This window comes from Lissotriton helveticus, chromosome 7 (assembly GCF_964261635.1).
Source record: "Lissotriton helveticus chromosome 7, aLisHel1.1, whole genome shotgun sequence".
Taxonomy (NCBI): Eukaryota; Metazoa; Chordata; class Amphibia; order Caudata; family Salamandridae; genus Lissotriton; species Lissotriton helveticus.
The window spans coordinates 733997921-734023236 of record NC_136068.1 but is presented as its reverse complement, the minus strand read 5'-3'; the positions used below and the strand labels follow the sequence as shown (position 1 = coordinate 734023236).

The window sequence follows — 25316 nt, the reverse complement described above, 5'->3', positions numbered from 1 at the left end:
ACAAATGCTTCTTATGAAGCGTCTAAAAAATCACGGACGTCGTAGGTGTTGGAGCCGTCACCATGATTTCCTTTTTCGCTGCACCCCTCAGGAGAACATACTGGAACGTGCTGATGTCGTCCACAGGAGACACTCTCGTCCCCGGCGATTCCGACAAAGTCGGGGAGTAGGTCCTGGAAGAGTCCGAGCGGGACCGTGATCCGCGCCTCCTGTGGCGCCGTCGTGATGTTGTGGAGGATCTGTGTTGACTGCGCGATGTCCCCCTCCGTCCAGAGCGGGATCGCGACCTCCTTGGCTTCGGTCGTCCTTGCGGTTCCACCGGGGCGGGTGACTTTGACTTGGCTGGGGCCCTCGGCCGAGGGGTCCTCTTAGGAGGAGTAGGATACCGTGGCAGTGACACTGACCTCGGAGGAAGCGGAAGAGGCTTGTCAGCCAGCAGCTGAGGTTGAGGCTGAGGCTGAGGCTTAAGAGGTGGAAGTGGAGGCGGGGTGGGAGCCCGCAGAGGAAGTCCTCTCGGTAATGGAGGAGGAGGAGGAGGAGGAGGCGTAGCTGGTTTCGGCCTCGGAGGGGTATACACAACGGAGTACACCGAGCCCGCTGACCCGCCCTCCTTACTAGGTTGGAACGGTGGAGAGTCTCCCTTAGGCACTTGACGCCTGCCAGACTGACTCCTGGCGCCAGAACTCCTTCTGCGCCTTTCCTGCATCGAAGAACGGCAACCCGAAGGCGAGCGTCGGCCCCTCGACGTCGAGCTACGTCTCCTTGACGGCGAGCGCCTATCCCTAGACGACGAATGCCTTCGCCTCGACTTCCTTCGCCTCGACGGCGACCTCCTGCGCCTTGACGGCGACCTCGTGCGCCTCGACGGCGACCTCCTGCGACTCGACGGCGACCTCCTGCGACTCGACGGCGACTTCCTGCGCCTCGACGGCGACCTTCACCTCGACGGCGATCGTCTCCTCGACGTCAAGGATCCCCTCGACGACGACCTTCTCCTCTTCGCCGACGGCGAACGGCGGTGTCGCCTCGACAGCGAGCGCCGAGCCACCTCTCGACGTCGATTACTCGACGCCGACGAAATCGTCACCGGAGATCTCGACGGCGGTCTGTTCAGTTCCCTCGACGCCGAACGTAGACGTCGCTTCGACCCAGAGCCCTGGGGAGACAGGGAACAGACTGTAGTCATCCCTCTCGACGCCGTAGTCGGTGCAATCGACGCAGACGGAGAATGGGGACGTTTGCTGGTCTTCCTGCCCCTGGGGAGCCCCCCAGAGGCCTCAGCAGGGGCAGAGGAAGCCCCTCCAGACCCACCTTGTGCCTTCTGTCTTCGAGGCCCTGAAGCCTGATCTTCATTCTATCCCTCAGGGTCCTGCTAGAGAAACCCTGGCAGATGTCACACTCCTCTGGGACATGAGATGAAGGAAGGCAGATGATACACACCTCGTGTGGGTCCGACTTGGCCTTCTTCCTGGAGCACTCAGGGCATTTGTCGAATAATGCAGGCATATTGACCATCAAAGAGTGCACCAAAAGACAAACGGGAAGAAAAAACACCAAAGTACTTCAGAAAAGCACTCAAATAACTTTGAAAAAGTGAAAAAATCACCAATAAACCCTTGAAAAGGGAGAGCTCAATGCTCCAGGGTCCTGCTTGCAGGAGCCGGAAAAAAGAACTGAAAGTAAAAGGGACCTGCAGTGCATTCTGGGATACTGTGAAGTTCTGGAAAGTTCTCTTAAAGGCACAGTATCCTGTTTTGAGCCACATAATGGCAGCCTATGGGGCTTATCTGTCCATGCCTTCCTCTCTATCATTCCAGAGGGGTTTTGCTGTTAAAGCAAGGGAAATCTGGACAGGCTTTGCTGTTTGTGGATTTTTGGTGGAATTTCTAGTTGAAGTACTGGACAGTATAGCCTGTAGATATAGGCTGCATTATCTGTCTTTAATTCTCTCAAGTGTCTGTGCACTTCTGCATTTTTCGACACCTTAAGAGATTATTTTTGATTGCTCCGGGGTCCACGCACATGGGCGGGACTATTCACTAGATTATGACTATACACAGAGATCCCCTACTACAGAATGTATTGTGCCTTAAAAAGGACATGGGTTATTGCCTAAAACTTGCAATTAAAGGTATTTATTTTTGTGTGATGGCTCAAACTGGTTACTATTATTAACACTTAACCCTGCTGAATAACAGAGGTGCTAAACTTACTCAGCTCTGCAGTTCAGCACACTCACATTTCAATTCATCAATATGATGCACTGATCACGCGACTAACGTTTCTTAAATTACTAAACGGGGTTAAAATGGTGATACTTTCTCCTCCTGGTGCATTGCACCCACAGTTATTCCAATTTGCAGATCTATCTTGGGTCTTGCTACCGATCATGTATATTAGGCCCTGCATGCACAGAAACATGTCAAGAGTAACTGTAGTATGAAAACGTTATGGAAATCAAAGATGTACACCAACCACAAATCTCCTCATCTACTGATTTATTTTCACATTCTGAAGAGAGGAATAGAGGTAAAATACTCAGGCATTTGGAACATCTAAGTAATCAAAGGAGAAGGGAACTTTTCATAGAAGCTTAGATTACTCTGGAGCTATTTTTGGAGAACCACTGCACGCAGACTGTTGCCCGGCAAATGAAGAGGCTACGAGAGGCTTTCATCAGGCTTATTGCATGACATGTACTGAAACATAATACTCACAAACTGACCCAGCGTGCTTTAAAATCCTATGAAAAGTTTATTTGGTATACCACTAAAGAACTCCTTGTCTACACATGCATTACACAGTAGGGTCTCTCACAATGTGTGCATTTTCATTTTGTATAGTCAATAGCATCTCAAAGACAAATGCTATAAAGGCAATACACCAAATTGTGCCACAAATAACTTTTACAGTGCTTGCACATATAACTATTATATCCTTTCTTGACAGAAAATTGTAAAGCATAAATGGTTGCAAAGTAAAGTTTATGTATTGTGTGAGTCAATGGAAATTAAAAAGTTTGTGTTTTGTCTGAAAGCACCAATGATCTCGGTCTTCATCAGGACTCTATTTTTCACAAAACTGTAACTAACACATTTAATGTTACCAGTGCTACAATATGCACTACAAGCAGCGTTACCAGTGCAAAATATCTACACTAGTGTATAGGCCTGTGATTAACCAAGAATACACCATGTGCAGCGGGTGAAGGGATCCTGAACCATACTATTACTTCCAACTTCGGTGCAATGAGTTTGGAAATGGCAGTCTTTCTGCTTGCTGCCCAATTATTCAGACATGGAATCAGACCTGTGCAGTAATTCAGGTTCTGATGTAAATACTGACATGGGGGCGCTATGGATCAAGTGGACAAAATGAGGAAAGAACCCATTAGCCAAAAGGCCCAAGGTAGAGAATCTCAACATCTACTACAACAGCTTCAATGGAATCTCTCGCCTTATAATTTGACTGAAACTTCAGTTACAATCACCCCAAATCCTTTCGATATTAATTAACTTAGTGGTCAAAATTCACAATCTTACCCCATACTATCATCCATATAACATCTTCTTCATGTACATAATTAGGAACACATTAAAAAAGACTGTTCCACATCGAAAACATCTCTCTTTGCAACCCAAATCCAGCCTTAAAATGGCTAAACAAATTTTCATGTAAAGTTCCAGGATCTTGGAAATAGAACAACTGACATAGAATTTAGAAGATGCAACACAGAATATAGACTGTCAGGCGCAAGAACATGATAAAACAACTAAGAATCTTCCTTACAAAATAGAAGAGCTGTAGAACAGAATGAGACAGAACAGTCTAAGCATTCACAAGAAGATGGCCCAAAGGGTTTCATTGTTTGTTTCTACAGGCCTTTCTCAGCCTTGGAAATGGTTTAGCTTTCTCCGATCGGCAATTCTAAAACATAAGAAAGCCATCACTATCCTATAGCAATACTAATCAATAATGGCAATTTAATTTTTAGGCAAGTGCTTTATCGGGGGATGCCTCCTAATAATTCAGGCAAGTAGTGCAAACTTTCCTTTTTTCTTGCTCAGAAGATTGCAAAGTCACAGGCGCTGCAGCTTTGACGCTAGACTGTTCCAAATCAAGAGCTGACTGAGCACACAGTTCTAATGGCAGGTACAGACTAAATGTAAGATTATTAAAGACTGCATGGACTTCAAAATTCTGAGCTAAAGAATGTTTAAAACAAAGGTTTAACAGCACTCTATTTGAAAAAGTGATTATGGATATATATTTTCAGTTCATACTGTTCTTTTTCTAATTGAAGGATAGGGAAGGCTAGTAGCCAGAGCTGTGAACAAAGAAACATTGGATGTTGGAGCTCCAGCCTTATACCAGCCATTATAACCCCGGAGCACTCCATTGTTTTCAATGGAGCTACCAACATTCCAATGGCTATACCGGCTATTAAAGGCCCGCTGAATTGTTAAAGGCCCGAGCCGAAGGCGAGGGACTTTAACGAAACAGCGGGACTTTAATTGCCGGTATAGCCCTGCTACGAAGGGCTGTAAGGCTATTAGAACATCCTGCCACTAGAGGGCAGAATGTTCTAAGAAATTAAACAAAGGGTTCTCGAAGCTCGAGGGGATATAAATCCCCTCGAACTTCGAGAAGCCTTTGTAGAACATTGGAATGTTGCTCTGCGGGCCTTTACCGGCCCGTAGAAGCAGGGAGCACTCCAATGTCTGCAATGGAGCTCCCAACATTCCAATGTTCTAATGTGTTTTATGTTCTTACCATAACCTGTCAGTGGATGTGCTAGCATTTGGTTATTACCACCACCATCTTTCTTTTTCTAGCATGACTCAGATAATATTCAATAGACCTAAAATAGCCGAGGATAAAAACTATTCTGATTCAGCTCTGTAGTTAGGAATTCAAATTTCGTTGAGTGTAGATTTGGTATTCACATTAAACTGTGAGCTTTTAATAAACAGGACAAATGACTGCTTGGAAAAGATGACAGTTGGTTTCATAGGACGATGTAAGTTGATCAAAATGATCATATTGCCCCTATTTTCTTACTGCTTTAAAGCAACACCTTTACACTTTCCCTCCATCTTATTTAACAGAGTGCAGAGTATATGCAACAAGTTTATTTGGTAGTATACATGCTAAAGCTGGGCAATTCGATTTCCAATTTCCACTAGACAAGTGTAGGTGGTGCTTCAGATTCTCAGGTTTTATTTTTGGGCAGCTTGCACACCGATTGCTACTAGCTCTTTCTGCAAGTGGTCACTGGTATCTTCATACATTATATTCAAGTACTATTCTCCAATTTGGCTTTTTCGTTCCTGCTTACTTTAAAGCGTAGACATTTTAAAACACTATCGTTTTCACGGCTGTTTGGACTAACGTTACCAATATGCTTTCTGTCCACAGTATATCTGAATACACAGGCTAATGGAGCAAACCAAGTGTTCCTGTATTCTCGCATGACTTTTTATGACATAGTGGGCCAACTCTAGTCTGCAGATGGTGGGCCACTTTGCAACAGAACATATCCACTCGTTCGAAGTCTTAGTCTTCAGTCATTCTATTCTCCATAAAGCAATTTTTGAATACATTCAGATATGACAATATTTTACCTAACAATGTGCAAATAATTTAAATTTGTCTAGTGCACTAATGATTCAATTATTCAGGTGCCTTAACAAGGAAGGTTTAATTGAAGGCTTATATAAATTGCTGATGCGGGATCAACGAGATGAACACTCACCCTTCGCTCTTAGATGGGCCGGCGAGATTAGTAAGGATGATATAAGACGCTCTATCAAACTTAGTGATCAATGTTAAAATATCTCAGGGATTAAAACGCATCATTACGAACTAAATCAAGATACACATTTTACATTTAAAAAAGTTCAATTGGCTTTCGATGTGGCTTTCTGACAGCTTACACAATACATGTCTTTGTCACAGGTCATAAAATACATTGTTGAAAACAAGTATGTTGTGAAATGTCTAAATTAACTGGGGTCCTAGTTGCTCCTACTATTGAATCCGTTATCTTTTGTGTTGCCCGTAACTGTATATTCAGAATACACTGTTATTGTCTACTTTATGATCTTGCCTGCCAGACTTTCTATTGCTAGGTCATGGTTATACCCTGATCCTTTTTCATCTCTTTATTGGTGGTCACAATTTTTTATTTATGTGTTTTAAAGATGTCTATAATCCCGATAAAAAGCAGCTCAGACAGATATGTAGCCCTAAGGTTGGTAGGACAGTAGACTTGGTAGTCAATAAAATATAAATGATACATTTTTATATATCATTCGTCTAACTTTTTGTTGTTTTTTCCATTTACTCCACTGCTATATAAGCTTTGAAGACTCATCGATGTCTTCAGGAAATCTATTTTTATTAAAATGTATCCTCTTGTTTCTATGTACTATTTTTCTCTATTTAAAATCTTGAATTTTTGCTTAGGTCCCTATTATTGCCCATTAGTGAGAGTATAAAAAAGGTTGAGATTAGACTCACTATATTGGAGACTACATTAAATAGCATGAAATCGGTGGCTGGTACCCAGGGTAGTCCTCTTGAGACTATTTCTTCTCCCATGGTCCTACGAAATCCTCTAATAGGCCAGTTATTTCAGTACCCCCCCGATTACTACTGTTGCTCACCCTTTACAACCCCTTATGGCTAACATAGCCCCAGCCCACCCATTAAACCCTAATAAGCCACCTTCACCTGTAGGCCTAGCTCCCCCTATACCAATTACTGGTAGCTCTGCTTTTCCACCCCCAGTTAAGCCTCCTACTAGGCCCCATAGACCCAATCTCCCCCCAGAGGCAAACAACCTTATGGTCGTTATGGCCGGTGTTCCCCTACTCGAAGTGGGCGAAGTTGAGAACTTCTGCACACTGAAAAGCAGGGTCATTAAGTGGCTGAATGTGAACAGGCCCCTCCCGGTACACCTTAACAACGAAATCATTATGGTGAGAAGGGTCCCTTGGGTGGGAAAAACAAACAAATCTATAATAGGAGATTGCATCCTGGTGAGCTTTCGTGATGCTGGGACTGTTACTCATATATGTCGAGGGAAGAATAGATCACTCGAATCAACAATTCAGACCCTACATGTGTCATTTTTCTTCCCCCCTACCCCTATGCATCCCAATCAACCCCATGATATCTGGACGAGGGTTGCCCGGAGGGGTAGACAGCGTGATTTTAATGCTCGACCAGTTTTTCATGGCCCGGTGTTACCATTCTATGGTTCCAATCGATTTAGTTGCCTGGGCGGACTTGAGGGGGTTGATTGACATACGGGTTGTTATACCAACACAACGGGAAATGAATTTACAGTAGTCGCAAATACAGGGGATTCAATACTGGAATCTGAGCAGCAAAGCCCCCCGGTACAACAAACCTTACCTAATGGGGCTCAGGGGATCGAGGCAGACGTGCCCATGGCCACAGATATCGAGCAAATACCCTCTACACTGGCAAGCGATCGCCTGGTACCCCAAACCCTCAATATAATTAATGACCATAAAAATATACCTGACAAGGAACCAATTAAAATCCTTAGTTGGAACCTTGCAGGTATCCATAGGAAATTGGCCCTACCCGAATGGAATGACTTGGTCGAGGCACACAAAATCTGCCTCTTCCAGGAGACTTGGAGCATAGAACCGCTACATCGGGTTGGTTTTGTAACCCATTTTGTTCCTGCTGTGAAAGCAACGCAAGGGAAGGGACGTCCCTCAGGGGGACTTCTTATCTGTATAAGCATTTCCCTTAACTGCTGCATAATATCCAGGCAGGTCAATAGCCAAGATATATTAGGGATCCTATTAACTAATCCTAGTATGGGCTTATCCCTTGCCTTATATAATATCTATGCCAGAGGCACTAAAAATGGGTGTACTTCCATGGTGATCTTCGACTTGGAAACACAACTTAGAGACCACGAGGAAGCTGACCATATCTTGGTAGCAGGTGACTTTAATTGCACCTATGAGCCACTTCCTATGGAGGAAAATTTTGATCTTGGTGAGGAGGACAGCAAATGGGGTATCCCTGCACTCACTATCCCCCCGATAAAAAGATGGTCCCGTAGTGCAATACAGCTTAATGCGCTGACATTAGAATTCGGTCTAAGAGCTACTAATGGTCGCACAGCCTCAGACCGCCTGGGTGCCCATACGTTCAACAGAATAGATCATTCCTCAAGGATTGACTATATTCTGTTGGACCTAAAACTTTGGGGATTGGTCCATGATATGGTAGTGATAGCTACTGTTGAGAGTGATCATAACTCACTTTCTTTATCTCTAACGAACCCCTGGCTTAGTAATGAACCTGCAGTATTATCTAAATGCCCTCATACAACTACTGTTTCCTCCTGTGGAAGACGTCTAAAATGGAACAAAATTGCTATGGACGCTACTAAGATCTCCACCATAGACGAATTACTTATGGCCTCACAAATAGAACTGGATAATACCAATCCAGTTTTTTTAACTGAAAAGGTAACACCTATCTTTGAAGCAGTTGTTAAGTCCATAGGGGAAGTCTTTTGGGTTAGGGGCTCTGAAGGGAGGAACTTGTCCCATCCTAAATCCAGGGGAAAGCATGATTGGTATACCCCAGCATGCAGACGGGCAAAGTCTCTTTTAATAGAGGCCGGTAAAGGCAAATCCCAATCTCTGATACAGACTGCTAGGAAAAAGCATAAGACTATACTGGCACACGCTAAAAAAGAATGGGAAGAAGAGTACTGGTCTACTCTTAAAGAAGCCAGTCTCAAAAAAGACCCAAAATGTTTCTGGGATACAATTAGAGCCAGAAACAGGCCGGATATTGATCTTATCTCATGTAACATTTCAAGTCAAGCGTGGGTTAACCACTTCTCAAAGCTATACTCCCGACATGATGATCTGCCACCTATTGAGGCTCCCAATGATGCTGAAGGGAGGTTTGTGGTTCCAACAACGAATTTATTTGGTTGGAGTATTGTCCCCGACGAATTTGGCTTTACAACTAAAGAGGTGGAATACGCCATAAGTACCATCAAGCCCCAAAAAGCCGCTGGTCCGGATGGTATTCCTGGCGATCTTCTGAGGTTAGATATTCCAAAGTGGGGTAAATTAATTTACTCCTTACTTGTTGCCATCTGTAAGGGTGCTCCGATCCCTTCGTCATGGAGAGGGGCGGAGGTGGTCCCCATTTTCAAAAAAGGTGCCAGAGATGAGCCGTCCAACTACAGACCAATCAGTCTGTTGGATATTACTCAAAAAGTAGTTGGCAAGGTTCTACTGGTCAGAATCTTGGACTGGATAGAAGAAAATAAAATCCTTTCTGACTACCAGGCAGGATTTAGAGTGGGTACTGGGACAGTCGAACAAGTTTTTAGGCTCATGATGGTGTATTGGAGGGTTGTGGTTATAGGCAAAGGCAGTCTCTATCTCGCGTTCATCGATTTAAAGACTGCCTTTGACCTAGTACCGAGGGAGACATTGTGGAGAGTCCTGGCCGACATGGGGTTGCCACACTATTTACTTACATTACTGGTTAGGCTGCATGAAAATAGCTTTGCCCAGATTAGGTGGGGTGCAGGAGGGGAGAAAACTAGCAGTATCCCGGTAGAGAGAGGGGTCCGCCAGGGATGTGTCCTTGCTCCGACCCTGTTTTCTCTTTATATCAACGGGGTGGTTGAGCATCTCTTAGAACATCCTTCAGATGAACCATCCCTGGCTGGAGAACGTATACCCACCCTCCTCTTTGCGGATGACGCGCTTTTAATATCGAAATCCCCGATAGGCCTTCAAAGGCTTTTGAACAATTTTCAATCTTTTTGTACCAAACGGGGCCTCGTAATTAACACGGGCAAGACTAAATATCTTGTGTTGAATCCCCCCAAAAAATTAGCACGCCCTCCAATCCTGAATGCTGAACCCTTGGAGAGAGTAGAAGTGTTTGACTACCTTGGCATCCGTTTATCTCACAAAATGCAATGGACCCCACATTTGGATAAAATGTTATTATCCCACAAAAGGATAACAGGAGCTATTTTGAAAGAGCAACGCTCCTGTGTAACTAGACCAATAGCTGTTGTTCTTGATATTTATGTAGCTAAAGGGGTTAGTTCTGCTCTGTATGGGGCGGAGCTTTGGGGCTCATCCATTACCAATGAATTGCCAAAGTCCGAAAGGAAGTTCTGTAGGGCGATTATGTCACTTCCTCAGGGTACCCCTACGGTCCCACTAATGCTTGACTTAGGCTGTCGCCCTATCGAAGATCTAGCAAGATTACGTCCACTCTTACTATGGGCACGATTGTGGCGAGTGCCCGAACTTAGTAAATATGCGCAAGGCCTCACAGAAATTATGTCCTTGTCAGGGTGGCACAAAATCAAATGGCTGAGTGACATTAAAATCTTGCTACTCAATTTGGGCCTAAAAGATTCCTGGGCTAATAGATCTTCTCCTCCAAAGGCAACCCTCAAGAAACTTTATTGGAACTGGATTATGTCACAACGAAACACTAATGCTTCTATGGGCAGACTTACTGAAGAGTTCTTAAAATTTAAGGACTCTCCAAAACGTGAACTTTATCTGGACGCTATTGGCAAACCTTTTGATAGGGCTCTTTATTTTAAATTTAGAGCAGGAACTTTGCCATTGTATACCTTTTCCTCAAGATGGAAACTGCCTGTACAAACTGTAGAGCTTTGCCCAGTATGTCTAGCTAGACCAGAGACATTGGCACATTTTATGTTTGAATGTGGAGAGTACAATTTACCTAGGAAAATATGGCTTAAACATCTATGACGCCAATTGGGCACTAGGTGCCACTCAGACGCAATTCGTATACTAATGTCTGATAGCCGTACTACCTATGCTTGTGCTTTCGCTAAATTTTTATCATGGGCCTGGTTAATCCGAGCCAAAAGGCTTAAATCAATTGTTTAATTTTTCTTTTTAATTAACTCATGATGTGAAAAGAATTGTATATGTGTAGATTCTTTTTTCAATCTGTTTTATTCTTGGCTTCTTTTATTGTACCTATGAATTTTACGTGAAGCTTTTATGATAATCTTTTTATCGAAATAAAGCCTTTTTGACTTGACTTGACTATTTAAAATGGAGAGAAAAAATACAAACGTCGATAGGCACCATCCCGTGCAGCAAGAAGGGGAAAGGCAATGGGATGCTGAAGGGAGGCACTAACTGATAGTCCAGGAATGAAGAAAACCAAGTAAAACGACAACTCCTTGGAGGGTAAATGCTAACAATACTTACTCCAGCTGTTCTGGCAAGTTGCAGTAAGAGTACGATTTCCAGTTATAAATCACGTAGTTGCCAACATGGTTGTATGCATGTGGCTGTTTTTTCTTGCACTCGCTCCAAGAGTCTGAAGCGTGCTATAGTTGGAAGTACTGGGAGCCAAATGGAAATGAGATTGAGCTCCCGTGGAACTTGGAGAAAATTAGACGAGTAGGAGGCTTGTAGTCTTTAAAAAAGGTCACCAAAACGAATGTCCGTGTCAGACCCCAAACTCTGAGGCTTAGACAAACCTATGGTAGTATAAGGAAGTTTCTGAATATTATCTGAGCCTGCAGTATTTGTAAAAACCAAGCATGTATTCGTTTAAATACCATTTGCAATTCCAAATTATTCAGCAAAATTGGGGGATATGAAATAAGAGTGGTATTTCAGTAAATATCTGTAGTTAAGATAACTCCCACACAGACATTGCATCATTAATCGGTTGCTTGCTAATACAGGATACAGTATACATACATTATGCTTAACCAGTGAGATAGCCAAGGGGAATTCAGTGCCAGATAGCAACAGTGCCAATGGACGTGACAGGCGGTTTTCCCCAAAGCTGGCTAATGCCTCTTATTTTGTGTTTTCACAGAACTGCAAACTTAACCTCAGATAGGCAGAGCCCGATGCACCAAAACCCATCCTCAACATGAGATGATTTGAGAGCGATTTCTTCTGTGATTTTTCTTCAGAGTGTCGAGCTATGGCGATATTACAGTGGGGTTACTGGTTTTTGATAGAATTGTGATGTTGGAACGCCAATCTTGAGCTGCAGGGACAGTGGCCATTGCATTACTTTGGAAATGAGCCACCAATTTAAATCAAGTGTAATTAAATGGCTTTGCTTTTTGTACAACAATAAAATATTTTTTCAAACGTTTTGTCTCTATAACAGAAGAAACAATACACGCATTTCTGCTTGCATGATAGGCAACTGCATAATAATAAACAAACATCAACCTACTTGTACAGAGGAGCATCAAGGCTTTCATGCAGAGGTATTCATCATATGAAACTTGAAGGCGTGCTAGTTCATTAGCAACTTTCAGCATTTCTTGATACTGTTCTTGCATGTAGGGTGCATACATTCGATCCCTAAAGAAAACGCACAAAATCACAGTGTCAAGTAGGATATAACATTCTGACCTACAAGATCAGTGGAAGACATTTTTAAAGAAAGTTAGCTACGTGCATGCACTTACATTATCCACATACAATAAAAACCCTTTTGACTGGAAGAGTGAAAAATGACAACGAGCAAGTAAGTCACTGGGCTCTGAAGTCGGTTCACTTGAGGGCACAGTCTGTTGATAGGGGATCACCACCGTTCTTCTACCAGAAACACAGTTCTTTACTAAGCCCTCCAGTCCTTATTGAGGCCGTTTCCAAGCTCAAAATTACAAGAGTAGCTTGCATCCTTGTGTTTGCCTCTCTTATATGCAGCGATAGAAATGCGAATAATAGAAGTTCTGGCACTTACCAAATACAGCATATGCAGGAGAGTTAAACCTAGGCCCAGGGAATGGCTACCTGATGGACATTTAATTTGATTGCAAATTGTTTTGTGTTCCTTAGCAGAGGTAAGTGATTTGTGAAAGGGGTGGAATATACTACCTATCTCAAATTGCAGCGAGCGACTGAAGCGTACAAGCTTAAATTCCTTTGGATGTTCAAAAAGGGGGTGGGTCTTCATTAGAAATTTTTGAAAAATTGGGGCTAAACAATGCCTTCTACAACACAATTTTCAAAGAAATTTGCAAAGAAACATTCTTTCTGAAATTTACTTGGGAAATATTTCATTACTTTCATGATTTTCCCAGGTAAGCAAGCCTGACCATACCCAGGACAGCTGCATGCTCATGTGCCCGAAGACAGGTTTGAGAAAAGTGTGGCAAAAAATAGCTTTTTAGTTCTGTTTTTTTCCTAATAATGTTTCAAAAGCACTAGATGAATACATACAGTTCAGAAAATGCAACTATACACATAACTATTCATTTTTATAGGTTCCTTCTAAACTTTTTGTTTCATTTCCCTCCAGCTCTATCGAAATAAATTGTCAAAAATGTCATGACTGAGAATCTCCGTAGATGGAGCATGGTGGGAAATTGGTAAAAATACACTACACTAATCTGGCAAGCTCAGGCATAGCGAAGCTAGGTAGTATCTTATCAACCTCTCATGAAGTGGAAGTCCACACTATAGCAAAAATTAACAATTTTGCAAGGGTTTGTTTTGAACAAAGAACAGATATCTTCATGTGATGGTTGGCTACAATACGGCAGAAATTACTGCCACTATGCACGGGCCAGCATCATAGCAGTGATGTGTACGTTCATCTCATGGGTGCCCACAATGTACTAGTAATTGCTAACACTATACCAGTATTGGCATCTTATCAGGAGTGCACATCATGCCATGGGTTCCCACACTCTGCATCGAACTACCACAACTATGGCATGGTTAAAACTTTTAGTAAGGTCTGGTATCAAGCCTTTAATAACGTCAATCTGCCCTCATTAAGCCATACCCATCGTAATATTAGGCGAGATTGTAATGCTGGGGGGGTCCCACAAGTTGCCAAAAGTTGCATCATTATACCAGTCAATATTTTACAAAGGGGGAAGATCATGCAATGGATACCTGCAAGTTGTCAAGAAATACCATCATGACGCCCTGACCAGACTTGCCATTGCGTACACATACACATGTGCATTTGCACAGACACACACAAACATTCATGCAGACACACAACATTCAAGACTATATTTTAATACTTAGGGCACCCTGACGCTGCCACCCCGAATCGAGCTAGTGTCCCAACTCCCGGTTAGGACTAGCTGCCCCGCGTCGTTCTCAAGAAGGCCTTCGGCACAACTACGGTGTGATTGATTGCGCAGGCCATGGCTGGATTCTGCACAGTCAGTCAAAAGTGACACAGGCCTCCCAATGCCTGAGCCACCCTGATTAGTGAAGATTGCTGCTCAGCTGTGAAGTAGAGTAGAACCTTGTCATCAGCAGCACCAGCCCAGCAGTCTGCAGCTCCTAATACACAGAGCCAGCCCTGCTGCTCCTGTGCATCAATACTCATTGGCCAAGGAGGAGTTCCTGCAATTAAGGCGCTACACTTGAGAAGAGCTAGAATGGAGTACAGAATCATTTAAATAACTACCTATTTGAATTTAGGATCACGATCATTCAACCTCCAGTAGCTAGAAGCGGCAGCTGTGTACACAGTGGGCAAGTGGTATTTTCAAATTATGATGAAAAGGTTCTTGGAGGAGTGCTGGAAATTTTCCCACTCTGCGAGGTCAATATGAGATTTTTGCCTTTTTGCTGAATCCTGTTTTTGCTGGTGTAGAACTTTGCATTTTACCCCTGCTAGCCAGTGGTAGAGAGCCTGTGTTCCCCTTTTCAATATGATGAAATTGTTACATCCCTAATGTAAGTCCCTAGTATGTTGTGCACAGTGTGCTCACGGCCTGCTAAATAAATGTCACCAGTGGGCTGCAGCACCCATTGTGCCACTCACTGCATTGACAGGGCAAACTACACTGCAGACCGTACACGTGCAGCACAGATGTGCAGGTTTAAACTGCAAATTCGACCTGTCAAAAAAAAAAAAAACATTTGACAGGCCTAACCCTTCCTTTTGAGTATTAGTAAGTCACTCCAATGTAGGACTTCCTGCCCACAAGGCAGAGTGCATGGCAATTAAAAGTGGGACATGTACAAATATAATATTAAACATGTCTGTATAGTGAAAAAGCCCTAAAAATTATTTTCACTGTGGCACGGTTTACTGCTCCATTGGAAAGCATTTGAATACATTATTTAGTTTAATAAAGGTTATCTCTGTCTTGAAAAAAAAATCAGTTTTGGACGTCATGAAATATTCATTACAAAGCCAAATCACTGGTGAAATTAGATTTGTAACAAACATTTTAGGGAGATAACTTTTAAGAAATGTACCTTTGCCCTGTATTAAGTCCCTGACTCTAAATCTGCATTTTACTCTCCAACTTCATTTAGCCAGCAATTAGCATTCAAATAGGTGTGAATGAGGTGTGAACGCGCTCCAAAGATCAAACAGTAGGCAATGGCATATATGACCCATCTTAACCTGACAGAATATGTAGGGTGGAGCTGTGAGGCTCCTTTTTTGACATTACACTGTCAAATCCAGCTTGAATATCACATTCTCCTTGACAAATCGGCTGGGGTTCTTCGTTTGACACTGTGGGCGCAATACAAGAGGGCCCCCCGCCTCCTAGTCGTAGGCAAATGTTAGTTGACACTTTGGCTGGTCCTTCGTTTTGCCACCACCCCGCCCCTCCTTAGCCGCCAGGCCCCAATCACAGTGGGCCTCTTTTTAATACAGTGTCATAGCCTGTATGACAGGTCTGCTGGGTTTACATATGTTATTTGGGAGGGAAACAGGATGCCAAAACAATGTGCGTATTCCCTGTCTTGCTGAAAACACAGCTTTTGTTGTAACAGATATCTGTCTGAGGTTGCTGTGGGTACACAACCTGCCTAAACTGGATTTTATCTGTATAAGTTGGAGAACACTAGGATTACTACAGTACATTCTGCACACACAAAGACCAGCTCTCAGGGCCAAAGTTCAGTGTGGTCAAAGACTTCGGCCATCTTGAAGTTGCCAAAGCAGGTATGGTTAGCCCAGGGAACTTCTACCCCATTGACCAGGATGTGTCCAGGGGTCTACCTCTTGTACCCCGGATTAAGAAGTGAACTCCAAGGGTCATAAGGCTGAACAACGGGTAAAGCAACACCGGGAAAACAAGCTATAAAAGGCCTTTTCCTGCAACTGCCCAGCGGAAACTGGACTTTGACTGAATCCTCCTGTGGCGCTCTGGCTGCCACCCTGCAAGTCTCTAAGTGCCTCCCCTAAGGTCCTGGGGGCTTCAGGAGTGTAGTCTGTTGATGGGCTGTGACTTAAAGGACTAAAGTGAGAAGGTAAAATCTTTGACCAAAATGAACCTGGTTAGTATATCCAATGCGCACTCTATCGCAATCAGTGTAAAATTGTGCCTAGGTCCCGGCCTACTGTAACCCACAAACTATTATTGGCAATTAAAACTTAAAAAATTCATATCTTCGGTTCCCCTTATTGGAATTTTGTCATTTTTATGCCATTTTGTTTATTAAACTTTACTCTATTTTTTTTATTTTTTTATCGTTTTGCATTTTGACATTATTAAGGTTTCAGTAAGGCATAAATACTTTACACATTGCCTCTACGTTTATCTGTCGGCTCTCTGCCGTAGGTACCAGGAGGTTGATCTCAGGGGACTAATACGAGTAAATATTTAGTGACTTTATTGGTTCACACTGACAAGGATTGTGATTATTACTTGAGGTGGATACTTACCCTTCCCTTAACTAATAACTCAATTTCTTACAAGGAGATTTCTTATAATAATGCCACAGCTAAGCCCAAAGCTCAAAGCATCAAGACTTAGCACTGTTGACACCTATTCCTAGTGCACATCCAAGTGACCGGGTCTTGCCTATAAATTCACATAACAAGGCTTCTTTACAGTAACTTCAGCAAAAGGAGCCATTTTTGATGACCTGTGTTACAAAGCCCGTGCCCAGAGGCACTGCCTCAAATTATACTGAGAGTCAATCAAATGTCTCGAAAAGACTATTAAGTCACATGTAAAGATCATCAGTAAAGTGCCAGTAGGGCTTGGTAAGGGTCAGTCATAGAAATACCCCTCAAAAGTGGGTTCAGATTCAGCCATTTAAGGTTAGTAACTGAACGATTGGTAGTGCCATTTAATGATTTAATGTTATTCACATGAAATGCCTCTGACAAACTAAGTGGGTTGAAGAAAATTCATTCATATGTCAGTTGCATCTGGAAGGGTGGTGAAGTTGCGGTAAAGTCAAAATTTGAAAATTTGGTTGAGTCTAGTCTTTGTGGGTCGACTACCTTTACCATCTAATCTGATCGCTGGGTCTAGGCGCAGTTTGTTAATTTTCCAAGCTCTAGTTTAGGGGGTAACAAAAACTTTAAGACTAGCTAGGGCTTAATTTCCAAACTAATAAGTGCCAGTGCCCAAATTCTTTTCAGAAGCTGTCTGGCGCCACTGCCAATAGATGGGGTTGTCTAACAATGAGGCTGTCTAGCCTTGATTTCACCTCATACCTCTTTCATCGACCAACATACTCGCCCTGCCCCTTTATCTCACTCTTGGACATTATTTTTCATCCTTGCTTTCTTCGTTTGACTTAGTGCTTAATTTGAGCAGGTGATTTCCGGTGCTTGGCACCGGCAATAAATTGTCAACACCAGTGCTTGTGATAGTCTGCCACAAGGTGGCACTGTCTGGCTAATTTAGAGATGACCACAACAATAGTAAATTACTAATTCAATAAACATTAAAAATGACTATTAACTGCCACCCAAGCCATTTTATAGCTTTGGGGGCCTGAAATAGTCTGATTTGTAACACTTGTAGGTGTGTGATGGTTAGTAGCTGTGTTGTTACTATCATTGTCAGCATCGTTGGGGCAATGTTTGGTGCAAGCTGCAGTGCCCTCCCGACGAGAGCCCTGGCACCTTTATTTTTACTAATTAAGCACTGCTGTGAGTGTTTTTCCATCTTTGTCTTCCTCCTTCTCTGCCCTTTTGCTGACTTTCTCTCTTTTGTTCCCTGTCAAAGTTGGAGATGGTTAACAACAAAAATAAACGTCCTGGTCCTCAAACAAAGAGTGCCGGTGGACCACAGGTTGAAATTAAGCACTCAGGTTGTGATTGACAACGAATCTACCCAGCGAATGTAATTGTTAGGGAGGGGCAGTGAAAAGAATTGCACAAATATTCAATAAGGGGAGCTGGGAGTGTGTCAATAATTATTATACAGCATCCTTGTGGCACAGTGTCTTAAGGTTCATGAACATTGGGATGGCAGACTGCTATGCAGATAACAGGACCCAATTCTGGTCAAAGGGAGACTTTTGTTGAGTGCTGGAGAAGTGTGAAAAGGATGATGAGGTTGTAATGATTATTGTAATCATTGTTATTGCACTCACAGGTAACATATTGCCAACTGTCATGTAAGGCAGCAACAAAGACCTCCACCTCTGTATGTCTTGGACATGTTTCTGTATGATGCCCCTGCTGTGGTTCAGGGTCTTAATTTTTGTTTCTACAGTTCGCCTCCAGATGTTCTTTTCTTTGACTGCCCTTCTTCTATTTACTTCTATAGTCAGTGGAGAGCGGTTCTTGTGATGTAGTCTTGTTCTATTCTGATAGTGTGTTCAGTCCATTTCCTTTTTTACTCACAGTGAAGGTGCCCATGTTCTCTTGCTTGCATCTGGTGGGCAGTACCTGGTTGGAGATGGTCACGGACAGACTATGTGCAAGATTCCCATCAGGTTACTTGTGTGGAAGACTGACAGTTTAGTGATGCTGCTTTTTGTCATCCACAAGCATTCTAAGGCATACAAGCATGAGGACAAAACTCAGCTCTGCGCCACCCTCATCTTGGTGTTGGTGCTGAGATAGCCTTCACACCTTTTGCACCATGCTGAAGGCATTCCTGGCCTTGTTCGGTGTGCTCATGATGTCACTACCCACCCCAGTTAAGGTCTGATATTACTGCCTAGGTAGGTAAACTCTTTGGGCATAGCTAGATCAGCTTAATCCACCTTGATTGGTGAAGGATTTGGGATGTTGACTGGAATGGCTTCTGTGTTGATCATCAGGCCCATTTGCTGTGCATAGATGTGAGGAGTCACCTTTTCCTTCATTTGCTGGTGTGTCAGTGTGAGAGAGCAAGGTTGGGTCATCCGCATAGTCAAATATGCTACACAAACTTTCTATCTACTGAACTACATCTAAAATATACCTAAATCTAGGATCCTCCAATACACCCATCCCCCACGCTATCCACTCTTTCATCCAATTTTCCTCTTGCCACATCCGGCCCCCCTACTGCACACTCCAGCATAAGCCTTGGTTCTAATTGTGCCCACCACCGAATTCTCATGTGTGCCTGCCTGCTTCTGCTCCCGCGTTCGTGGATCGGAAAGCTGAGAGCATCTTAATTCCTTGGAGTTTCACCTGAGCAGCAAAGGCTGCCTTTTTCCAACAATCCCATACTTGGCTTTTACAAGGAAAGTCTACAAAGCAGCACTCAAACGTCTTTCCAGGATTTCTGAAAGCAGTGGATAATGATCAAGCCGCTTATTTGGCCCACAGGAGGCTCTCATTGTGGATCACTAGGAGTTGCTGAGTTATCTGGACATCCAATTTCTGGAATAGTGTATGCATGGACATACAGTATTGTTTAGATGGAGAGAAGTCTGAAAGTACACAGCTACCCGGGGTCAATTTAATATCTATTGTGGTTGCTGTCAGACAAATGGGGTTATTAATTTGGGAGATGGGGCACTCCTACCAACTCAATAAACCCACTCTGGTTAGATCAAAACACATTTCTCAGAGAATCTCTGCTCAACCCAATAGCTATGGCACAAGCACAAAGCAATACCAAGAGAAGTAAAGAACACAACAAAATAAATTTCCCAAACCAATTTAGAAATATAAAGAAATAGTAATGTGCAAAAAGACACCAAGATCATTAAAATAGGTTTAGGGAAACTGGAGATATGATTAACATTTTTTAAGGCAACTAGTTCCCAGAAAAAGTCAAGCATTATAGAAAAACAGTGTGTGGTGGACTGGGACCTAGGCATAATGTCAGGCGAACCACAATGGAGCTGAGCTCGGAAACACTAAGTGGGTTGTTCCAGTCAAAGGTATACCCTTCAGACTTATTCTGCAACAGCTGCAAAACCTTCTTTTAGTCACTCCTGAAGCCCCTAGATCCTCAAGGTAGGTCCTCTTGGAGTCATGAGTCTTTCAGCTTTTTGGGTCACTGATGGAGGTAAACAAGAGGCCAACCACTTGACCCTTGGAAAGTAGTTAAAGTTCATGGGTGCCAGTAGGATTGCTCAGGAGTGACTGAGTCCTTGCATGAGTCCTTCTTCCAGAAGGAGTCAGAAGTCAAGATTCTTCTTCTAGTACACCCATCTTCAGATGAAGTCTTTCTAGTACCAGCAATGTTCTCAGGATGTGGTGGTGGAGGTGCCAGTCCTGTGCACTAACCAGTGACTGGAGGAATTTTACTGTCCAATCCTAACAATTTTCTTGTAGTATTCCCATCTCCTTTTGCAGCACTTCGTCTCTGTCTTAATGTAAAATTAACCAAGAGTGCCTGTTTTAAGATGGCTGGACCTAGCTGCCAATAGGCAGGCCAGTCCTCAGCTTCTTGGCCACTCCCCTACCAGATAGGTTCTAATTACAGTAGGAAGGAAGGCAAGTTTTGACCCTAACTGTCTGAGAAGGTCCAATAAATGAATAGGAGAAACAAATGCTGGCATCTCCACGTTAAAAGAGTTAGTGCTAAAACACCCCATTTTTCTGCCAACTGTTCATGTCCACTCCCAGATAACGTATCCATGCTATGTGGTCAGCAGTAACACCCATAAGCCTTTCCTGGGTCCAGAGGCAAGCCATTGTCCTCTGAGTCAGGATTGTCAACTCTGGCTCAGATAGCCCAAAGTACATTTGAAAAGCTACTTTTCTGCTTAAGTTATAGAAAAATCAAACTTCGTTGTTAAATCAGATTTTAATCTGATTGCGGCGGCGCGAATTCCGCCGCAGTGCTGGAAATTCCGATCGCGGGCGTGGTCATGACGGCTCCCGGCCGTCATCAGCACACGCCCACCGTGACTCATGACAGCCAGGAGCCGTCATGAGCATGGAAGAGGTTAACAACTAAGAAGGAAATAACTTTGAGGCATTAGTAGAGGTATAAAATAAATATTTAAATCCCACCTAGATGTACAGAGTGAAATAACGTGTGTTTTATTTTACCGTAACAGCACACTAACATACATAGTGTGCCCTATTCTTATATATTAGCACCCTCCACTGTGGGCCTATAAGTAACACTTTAGGGGTGAATATATATACAGAAATATTTTTCTACATGGCAAATGCATTTTTCCCTGCCATATGTCACTGCACTGTATCTAAACTGTAGCCTAGCCAGAGCACAGTCAGGGGTGCTCCTGGCAGGAACAAGTCTGAAATACATGTGGGTGGTGCAAATACAGACTGCAGCCCACAAATGACACTTAACTTTCCATGCTATTGGGTCCCTTAAGGGCACCATTCACAAGGGACTTGTAGGGACGTAAATAAGCTAAATAGGGAGTTCCAATGTACAGCACGTGTTAGAGCAGAAGCACAGGCGTTGCACTACTGTTTAACATTGGTAATGTGCAAAGAGTTATAAAGCAAGTAAATCTAAACATGGACAAAGTGGGGGACCATGACAAAAAATTGGTAATTTCTCACAGTGGCACAGTATCGCAGCAGTTTGTTCTCAATGTGTTCTGCAGACTTCGGGGTGTGGGCTGCACGGGTGGTGTTCAGTAGCATTTGTGTGATCCAATGCCCTGTGGGGTGCCTGCACAAAGCTGCTGCACCTTGGCAGAATGCTGTGACGTGCATTAGAAGCGGTGAGGGCCATAATGCAGGAGGGGTGAGTGGTGTTGTGGGATGATGAACTGCACTGGCGAAACGTAATTAGGGCTGCTGTGTTACACCATGTGGGCACTGAGGTAAGACATTTTTACTCCAGTAGAGCTTTATTCAAGCTCCAGCATTAGCAGGAGTGACAGTGGGTGCTGCTAGACGGGGGTGCACAAGTGGATCTGTTTGGCGTCATAATAATGCAGTGGAGAGAGTTTCAGAATACCATGGCTTGGGGTGCACCTTGAAAAACTGTGCACTGCCCAGTGCTTGTTGTTGAGTGGAGTGCAGTTCCAATGTAGTTTCTTCTGCAGTGGAGCTGAACAATACAACAGTCCTTGGAATTTCACTTGAAGAGGTCTCCGTGTTCGTGTAGAGCTGAGCGCACTTTGAGGTTGGGTATTGCATGCACTAGTGTAGCACTATGCTCGCTAAAGTGCAAACGTGCATGGAGCACCACTATTGAAACCAAATTCATATGGTGCTTTCATGTGTTGTGCCAAAAAGCGTCTGTGCACTTCTTGCCAAAAATTAAAATACATGCACATCTCTAACCAGCGAGCCTCAGTGGAAAGGTCCATTTCCATCATGATCTTGTGAATTTTTCTTCATTGCTTAAAATACTCAGCAGCACTTAACAGCCAAACCAGAATCACCCTCAATCTCCTTGGATACAGATTTTACTGCTGTTTTTAATTCATCATATTTTTTTGCAGACACCAGTGCTATGCAGCTACTTATGCACTTTGCTTTCTCATTTAATCGTACTGCCCAGGCAACAGGCAGGCAGGTAGACAATAGAGACCGCAATAAAACAACCATCACCAGATTACATGGAAGAGGTGTGGCGCCGCGGCTAGGGCGACTGACTCCGGAATCTGGGGATCACGGTTCAATCCCTGGCACCGGCGGCAGATTAGCCCAGCACCATGTGACTCTGGGCAATAGTTTACTTAATCTTCCCGACGGCCCCCAGCGCCTAGAGACCCTTACGGGTAATTGTGCGCTTTACAAATGTGGATTATTATTATTACCCAGAAAAGGCTAAACAGTGGATGAAGGGAAATTTGGTAATGCATTATCAGGCTAAACTTTATACTTCATCACAGTGCAGGATAACGCAAGGCAATATAATAAATCTATCATAGTAACTGGCTTTAACTCCATTTAACTTCACCAATATACTACAACAACACCGAGCGTTGCATAATGCTACAGAACCAGCTACAGAACCAAATGGATGTAGAAAAGCCCATGCAACCAACACAGTAGCCAAGGCCATGCAGATGGCAATGTATCTCTCTCCAACCGTGGACATCACTAAACCTACAGTCTCAGTACTCACACTATGAAAACAGGACCATGTGATATACAGGAGGAAAAGTGTGGCTCTTCCCAGCAGATATATTTATTTTAAGTCTGTTAAATCCGCCAACAAATTATGATTTGGAGTCTACAGAAAACATCAGATGTCGCAGATGTCAACGGGTTCTTAGCAAATAAGATGGCCAACAGAACAAAGCGTATGTTTTTCTAAAAGATGGATTCAAAAATAGGTTTCCTGTCCTAAGATCACCATATTCCTAGCTTTCAGGAAGAACCAGAGTTGTAAAAAAAAAAAAAAAAAAAAAAAAAAAAAAAAAAAAGTGTTACCACAGTTTCTGCATTTTTCAAACTGGTAGTCCACTTTCGTATTATTTGCACTTTCAACATACTAAGCGTTTGTGGTGGAAACAGGTGCGAACCCAATGGGCGAATTCGGAAAGCTATACATTTCTGAAAACTAGACAACATTGAAAATTCGGCAAGGAGTCATTTGTGCAGATTGTGCATGATTTTCCAAAAGGAAACTAATTGTTAAAATCAAAAAGTAAATAAAATAAGTAGGAAAAACAGCAATTGATGACATTATTTTAATCTGTAATTTTCCCCCCAATGGCCGATTTTCAAAACGACATATTGTTATGTCCATTGGACTCTCTTAGTTGCAGGGATAGCTCCCTCCAGTGCATGTCCAGTCCACTCCCTAAACAGGAATCCACTAGGGAGAGAGAGCGCTGGAAGCACTGCCAGGGCCGGACTGGCTACCGGGCGTTTTGGCATGCTGCTGAGCTGGGGTCTGATTTCGTTGATGGGGACCTGTGTGTGCTGAAAAACATTCGTTATGCTTTGTTTATTTCGAAAAACAAAACAAAATCAGCCCCCACCACAATGAAATCAGCCCCCAGCATGCCAAAACGCCTTGTCGCCAGTCCGACCCTGAGCACTGCCTCATCCCATGTAGATCAATGCTTGCAGGGAGGGGCAGAGTTATGCCCTCCCCCCCCCAACAGGAAGTGATCAAAACTGAAAAGCAGACAATGCCATTAGTGAGGTCTGCTTTCACTTTTGTTATTCAGTGCATTGTGCTTGCAGGCATTATGGCAAAGAAAATAATAATTAAACTTGGGTTCGAGGGAAGCTGTTCCCTCGCATCCTGACTTTGATTTTGAAAAACAAAATGCTTCTGACTTAAAAACCTGAAGCATTTTATTTTTCACGGCTGACGACGACGACCTGCTAATGCCCCCCGGAATACACAGGTAGTACGGAGGACTTCAAAGGTGGTTGCCCTCAAAACTTCAGGAGGTTACTAAATACAGTATACACACTGCTTCAATACTGTCATGCAACCAACACAGTACCCAGACTATACATATGGTAATGTGCTGCTTTTCCCATCAATTAAAACATTTAGAAGAGAACACACCCTCCCACCAGAACAACACTATCATGCAACTGTCCCACTGCCAAGAGCCATAGAGTCTGTAAAGTTCTGATTCACAAAAACAAATGTGAAACTCAACACAACATGGCAAAGGCATCAACACCAGCTTCACAAGACCAACAAAGCACTAATGATCATACAGATTGAACTTGCCACTTTTCAACATTATTAACAAAACATTAGCCAAGCCGCACTGGCTGCATTTAACAGGTTAACAGCCCTTGGAGAGAATTGTTTTTTAACCATTTGACTTCTGTGGACCCCCAATGAACCACTAGTGGAAGCCAGGGACCCCACATTAAGCACCTTCTACAACTTAAACGTTGAGACGATTCATACAAATACAGAAACAAGTATACTAACAAATACGGAAATTGTTAAATATTTTATTTAATTCACAAACAAAATATACAAAAATCTAAATTTTAATGGGAAGTTGGAGCTTTTAAAAATGTTGCTTTATTTCTAAAAGATGAAACAATATGCTATACTCCAGCATAGCACTGTCTTTTTTACTCCTGATGCATGCGCTCTATTTATGGGTATGTATCAGTACTTCAAATGGGGTCAACAATCTTCCAAACTAGATTCTGTGCGCTGATCGCACAAATCAAGCTAAGGATACCGACTACCTTTTTAATCACCAATT

At 43.1% G+C, this 25316-nt stretch overlaps 1 protein-coding gene across 2 annotated transcripts in view; it reads right to left on the bottom strand.

The window, feature by feature from the left end:
• The window catches only part of NR3C1 (nuclear receptor subfamily 3 group C member 1), a 597661-nt gene that overhangs the window by 38757 nt on the left and 533588 nt on the right, over positions 1 to 25316 (bottom strand). For both annotated transcript variants that reach the window (XM_078653058.1, XM_078653059.1), the window contains exon 7: positions 12289 to 12419. In XM_078653058.1, coding sequence (XP_078509184.1) covers positions 12289 to 12419 — 131 coding nt within the window. The remainder of the gene's footprint in view (positions 1 to 12288; positions 12420 to 25316) is intronic.